This window comes from Uncinocarpus reesii, genomic scaffold (genome assembly GCF_000003515.1).
Source record: "Uncinocarpus reesii 1704 scaffold_1 genomic scaffold, whole genome shotgun sequence".
Classification (NCBI taxonomy): Eukaryota; Fungi; Ascomycota; class Eurotiomycetes; order Onygenales; family Onygenaceae; genus Uncinocarpus; species Uncinocarpus reesii.
The window spans coordinates 2,901,926-2,907,933 of record NW_003052500.1 but is presented as its reverse complement, the minus strand read 5'-3'; the positions used below and the strand labels follow the sequence as shown (position 1 = coordinate 2,907,933).

At 47.9% G+C, this 6,008-nt stretch overlaps 3 protein-coding genes across 3 annotated transcripts in view; 1 reads left to right on the top strand and 2 right to left on the bottom strand.

Moving 5' to 3' along the window:
* The window catches only part of UREG_01185 (uncharacterized protein), a gene marked incomplete at both ends in the record, with an annotated part of 2,358 nt that extends 1,746 nt beyond the window's left edge, over positions 1-612 (top strand). Inside the window, one exon of the mRNA XM_002541623.1 lies at positions 50-612. Coding sequence (XP_002541669.1) covers positions 50-612 — 563 coding nt within the window. The remainder of the gene's footprint in view (positions 1-49) is intronic.
* A 645-nt stretch (positions 613-1,257) lies between these two features.
* Positions 1,258-1,642, bottom strand: UREG_01184 (uncharacterized protein; the record flags this gene model as incomplete). Its single annotated transcript, XM_002541622.1, has 2 exons — positions 1,258-1,531; positions 1,617-1,642. The coding sequence occupies 2 exons, from the start codon at positions 1,640-1,642 to the stop codon at positions 1,258-1,260; spliced, it is 300 nt and encodes a 99-aa protein (XP_002541668.1).
* A 628-nt stretch (positions 1,643-2,270) lies between these two features.
* UREG_01183 (uncharacterized protein) lies at positions 2,271-5,146 on the bottom strand (the record flags this gene model as incomplete). Its single annotated transcript, XM_002541621.1, has 4 exons — positions 2,271-2,403; positions 2,471-3,327; positions 3,385-3,474; positions 3,533-5,146. 4 exons carry the CDS (start codon positions 5,144-5,146, stop codon positions 2,271-2,273), a joined length of 2,694 nt encoding a protein of 897 aa, XP_002541667.1.
* Between the last annotated feature and the right edge of the window lie 862 nt (positions 5,147-6,008).

Here is a 6,008-nt window from a genome sequence, read left to right as displayed (position 1 = left end):
CCACCAAACAAACCGAGCCAAACCAAATCTACATCTTCTTCGTCAGCAGTTCCTGGGCGAAGTTTTGATCTAATTGACGCAACTATGGGATCTAAAAAATCGGCTGCCGCTCCCCCTACCACATCTACTAATGACATGCTAGACCTCTTCTCTTCCCCGCCACCAACGACCTCGCCCCCAGTCTCATCACCACCAAACACAAATGACTTTAATTCAGCTTTCAATTTATCAGCTCCCAAACCACACGCTACAAAACAAACCCCACCCACCAATACTGCCACTACAACGAGCATGTTTTCAAGCGTGAACATAGACCCATGGGGAGGTAACGCCTGGACATCTACAGATCCATCCCCGCCGGTAACGCAGTCGGCATCAATTATGAAGGTCCCCGATACGCTGACCGCCAATGACATAGGGCGTGGTTGGGGTGCCCCTTCTGATGTTGGCGGAACTTCTGCTCCCAAACCCGCTCCTACCATCACTGGTGATGAAGACTTCGGAGGATGGACCAGCGCGATGCCAAGCGAGACCACCACTTCTGCGCCAAAATCCAAATCAGCTGGTGGGTTTGCGGGGAACGACGATTTGTTCTCTAATGTATGGGAATGAGCAACGAAGATAATGGCTACTTGATGGACATAACGAGAGCGAACTTCACTATAGAATGGCATGAACCGTAACACTAGGGAATAGCTCTACAACGTACATAATTTGGCGATTCTTCTGTGTCGTTAGATAACCTAAAGGAAAAATGCCATTAATTTGACGCATGTCATCCCAAAATGCCTCTGTATCAATTTTGTACTTCGTAGTGCAGAACAGCCTCCCAAACCCACTCCGCCCCGCTTTTCCGCTCCGCATTCCCGCTCCACCTCGAGCGGAAACGTATACTCCGCGCAACGTTCGCTTCAACAATTTCCTCCTTCGAATTCAATCTTATACTAATCCAATTCGGGGATAGAGTAATAATATCATTTGATTGACCGCAAACGCTCAATTCCTGCAGAAACTGTCCTAGACTTGGGTTTAATTTCAACCTCAATCAGGATACCAAATTATCGAAGGGTATATATGCGCCATTGCAAAGCCCAGCAGGTGCAAAAAGATAGACTCCAGCACCAAACGCCAAAACTCAGCCACAAAGCAATAAATATACAGCAGTACATTAATGTTTAAAATATCCAACCCAAAACGACCCACGCGCCGACACCAGCACCGACCACCATTCCAGCGACTTTTAGAACGGCCACTTTATCACCTTGCTTTGCGGCATGGGTCAAGCGGCCCGCGCTGCTTTTGATGCTCGTGGATAGTGACGAGAATACTTCGCTCTGCAGACCCCCCACGGATTAGCAAAATGGCCGTAAGATAAAAGCATGTCAAGAGAGAAGGGGGCGAAAGCGCCGGGGAAGAACGAACGGTGTTATCGATGGTCTCCTGGTTCCGGGCGTTGTCGTAGATGTCTATCGTGACGGACTTTAGTGCGTTGGTCTTTTGCGAGAGGGATTCAAGGAAGGCATTGTTTTGCCTGGTGCAAGCGGTCGAGTTAGGCGTTAGCTTTTCGTTCGACTGTGCGGAAAATAGCAGGGAAAAGTGGACAAGAGTCGGCATACCGCTCACGCTCATAGGCGTCACTCATGGTTGTGATATCAAGTCTACAAGCGCTGGAATCGCCTTAGTGGGTTAGAACCGAGATATTATAGCGTGAGGAAGTGCGACTGTCTATGCAATATCGTATAAATGCTCCAGGACTGGCAATCGAGAGGCTTGAGCGGGCATAGAACCAATGTCACTGGGTTTATATTCAGTGGCGCGTTCTCCATAGCTTGTTCTCGTCAGCCAAGATGGCAAGGGGCTTGGTTTCCGGCCAGTCACGTGTAAATATCCGACGGGAACTATGCATGCGCATTGCGCAACAACCAACTATCTACAGAGTATATTGACACGTTATTGTTTTTTTACTATTATGTGAAGTGACTATGTTGACATGTTAATTACTATAAGATGTACTTTTCTCTTCATGACTTCCCATCCTCTGACTTAAATGGATTTGAGACATGCGATTGCACCTTTGAGGCCGGGCCTCCCCCCTGCAATCCTTTCAGGCATACTTTGCACGGGCTAATGATTTGTGAATGATTTTCATGCTTCTTGAGGCCGATCTAGGTGTTCCGGGTCATCCGTGAGAAGAAACCCAGGCGAATCCCTACCCACCGTGCTGGTCTCAAAGAGCTCGGTTATGAACCGAGAATGTCCTTCAAACCCCATCAACCTTCCTTGCTGCGTTGGTCGTCCTCTCCTTGCCTTTGTTGCCGCTCATCATGCCGCTCGCGCATCCGATGTCTGTGCCGATGGACGTAAATATCAAAATTAAGCTCTCCGACGAGTAACTTTACGTCGCTATAGAGGCGGATGAGCAAAGCTGCGAGTTGGAACCCGATAAGGATGGATGTCAACGGATACATACCTAACAAGGGTTTTGAGATTCGAATTCACAACCGAACTCAGAACTTCCACGGACACGAATGCTGAAAATGAAGGATCCTCTATATTTCGGATATCCAAGAGGTTTTCATTCATCTTCCTTAGGTTTCTGGCTAGTGGAAACGCATGGGGTGGCGCTAAATACGGTGGTAATGAAAGTCCGTTCGATACCGCGGCGGATAAATGATAAAGAACGGAAGTAATGACCTGGGAATGGAAATCTTGTGAACTCGCCGCGCGCGCAAGGTGTTCAATCCATTTCTCCTCGTTCCGACCACTATCGCTCCATGTACTTGCACTCCATCTCCGACGGGTGCTGATAGATTCTCGGAATGGCAATTCTTCGGGGACCATCCTTTCTAAGTTGCGAGTGACGTGGGCCATTAAAGCCATGCTTGACAGAATAGTTTGGATTTCTAAGCTGATTCGTTCGTAAATTTCTTTAGGAAATCGACCCCCGATGGGTGGCTCATATTTGGTAAACTCGATATGGTTTCGGATTTCAGCTAGCAAGGTTAGTTCTTCAAAGAATAGTTTGTTTCGCGCGTTCTCCAACAACCGTGCTGGAGATTGAGGGTCGTCCAAGTCGCCTTGTTCTTGATTGATCCAAACTTCGATGGAAGTATGCATGCAATTATAAAAGGTTGCAAGGACAAAAAGACCACGACCAAGAGTCTTGCGGACTTGAGAGCCCGCTGTGGTTGGGCTCGGAAATATGACCCATATGAACGATATCGCACAGCCTGCCATGACTGCAACTAATCGATACGGGCCGAAAAGGTATATTGGGAAAACATTCAATCCAGTCGATGCTGAAACTGCAACTCCGAGTTTCCGGACCTTCAGATCCAACATTAGACCAAGGGTGATCGTAAATCAAGCCACAATTCGACATACCTGAAGCTCATAAGCGATCACCAAATTGAAAGTAATCGACGCAATAATGCACGCTGGAATAAATCGCGGGAACTTCACATAGAAGTAGTACTAATTCGTTATCAGTAAATGCAGAACGAAAGGAGCTCAAGAACCATTAGACACTTACTTGAAGACAGTTCGCTATATAGAGAAACACCAGGATCCCCGCAGTGTTTCCGGCAACAATATACCACACTGCGAAAGCCAAACCCGTCGAGAGTATCGTTGCAACGATTCGTCCTATCAGGCCAAACAGTGACTTCCCGCTAACCGGACTCATACCAATCACAATCACAACTACAGCCCAGTTAATCCTATTGCTGTAAAAGAAATGCTGCGTCTGCTTCAGATAAGCCAAAATCGCTACACAAAATGCCGCAACCGCAACGCGCAATCCAAACGCGCTCTCCTTGGAGCTCAGCAAATGTGAGAGCCGACGCAGCCAATTTCCAAACCTCTGCCATCTATTTGCAGGTGGGAGATGCTCGGGGTCGGCGAATCGAGTTTTCAGGGGGTCCTTCCCGTGAATACTTGGCTCGTAGTCTGTCTGTTCGCCAACAACGGGGATTTTAGTAGCGGTGTCGTCTTCCTCCGGCCAGCCGCCAAGAAGCCACTGTTTAAGGTATTCGGATTTTGGGAATATCACTCTTTTGTGCCGCATGGTACCATCTGCTACTTTACTATCGGCGAATTTGACAAGATCAAAAATCGACTGTAGAAGGATATCTTGAAGATGACCTATAAACAAAATGACGAAAAATTCTTTGCGGATTTCGCGAAACTCGGGCGAGCGATTGTGCTCATCGTGACTAGCCGGCGAAAACGCATTGAGGTTGGCCCAGTGTTGCGGCAAATTCTTGCGCTGAGAGTAGAAATGGTAGAGCTTCCTTTCAAAATTTGCTGTGAAGCCTTTCTGCCCTGGGCCCGTTTCAACCCCCTCTTCTTCGTCTCTTGAAACAAACGAAAATCTTCTTCCCCGTATGACCGTAGAAAAGTCTTTAGATTTTGAAAGCTGTAAAGTAGTGAAGGTATGTTGTAGGCCAGAGTTAACAAGCGCTTTGGCGGCTTCTAGACGATCACATAATGGCTGGACAAAATGTTCTTGAGTGCCCTCTTGGGTTTCATATGGAGAGTCCTCCACTATGGGGCTAAAGGTATCTTGCCTTGTGACTTCAGCGTTAGTAGCATCCATTCCTGCTCGTTGCGGCTGAACTGCCTTTGTAAGTCTCTTGAATACGCGCGGAAGCATAGCAATTCCGCTTAGAGACAAAAAGAGAGATCGTAGTAAAGAAATAAGCTTTTCAAGGTCTTCTGGTGTCAAAGTACCCCAGACAATCTCTTGCTTGGCGTATCGCATCTCAGCATTAACTTGAGAATGTATGGCGCTTAGCTTGCCGATCGCAGTTCTTAAGCCAGGTGATTCAAAGGTATTAGGTGCTTCCTTGGAGACCTTTTCATCATTGGGTCTAGGCCCTGAGAAACTGGAGGTCGCTCGACGTACGACCGTTGCCATTCGGGTAATTTTCCAAGGACCACCGCTCTCGGTTGACTTGATGTAGGTAACTTGTTCATCAAGCAAAGATTTCACTGCGCTTGGGTAGCCTCTCAATTGATGGAATATCATGCTTCGGCTAGTTGTTGGAAAAATAAACAGAGAAACCCCAGTGGCAATCGCAAAGCCGACTAAAAATGCTAAAAGTAGAAGTTTAACATATGTGAGGCCATAAGATAGAGTTGGCATGGTAGGGGCTCTGGTCATAGTAATCGCAACAAAGACAGAAAACGAAGCCATGGGGCTCTGTAACTCGTTGGGGTGCCATGCGCGAAGCGCATTTGCGATCCTGGAGGCACCAGCATCAGTGGGTTTGCGCTAGAAGGTGATAGGAGTAGTAAATGGAGCTGAAAACCCACCAAATATCAAATAAAAACCAGATTGCGGCCACCGCGCTCGCGCTGCTGTTGTATTCACCTAGAGGAGCGCCCGGGGGAGTGGTATGTTCTCTGGCTTTGATGGTACAGTAAACGCCCAAGCAGGACAATGACGCCGAAACACAAGACGCCAGTACGGTGAGTACCATGATTTTCATGAACTTCGCGCGAGGTAATAGGCATTGGGATATCACTGCCATTACGGGCGAGAGAAACCCATAGTTTCGGGTCACGTTTGCGACGGCAGTGGCTTGGAACCTGGCGACCGGGAAATTTTCCGTCAATATTTCGCATCAAGAAAAGAAAAAGCGACCAAGAAAAGGATATACCGACATGCATATCACGATCGTTGGCGGCATTGCTCCTTTCAACATCAGCAGAAGCGTGTGTTTGTCCAAGCCTATCGCCTGCCATATCCTTTGAGGCGTCCAATTCTTTAGTCGCGCTTTAACCATTGTCTCAGCCGTGCCCCTTTGCCGGGGTCCGTCTGCTAGGTGGCATTTATCTGACTGGCGAGTAGTCGAGTTCGAGTTGATGATACTGCGCGAGACCCTGCGGAATGTTGTCCAAGGAACTGCATGACGATAGCTTAAGTGGGTATTTCAGAAGTTTACTCCGTAGCGCGAGATATTACGCCATCAGTGGTGAAGTACCCCGTTTCCAAGCCCCAGAAT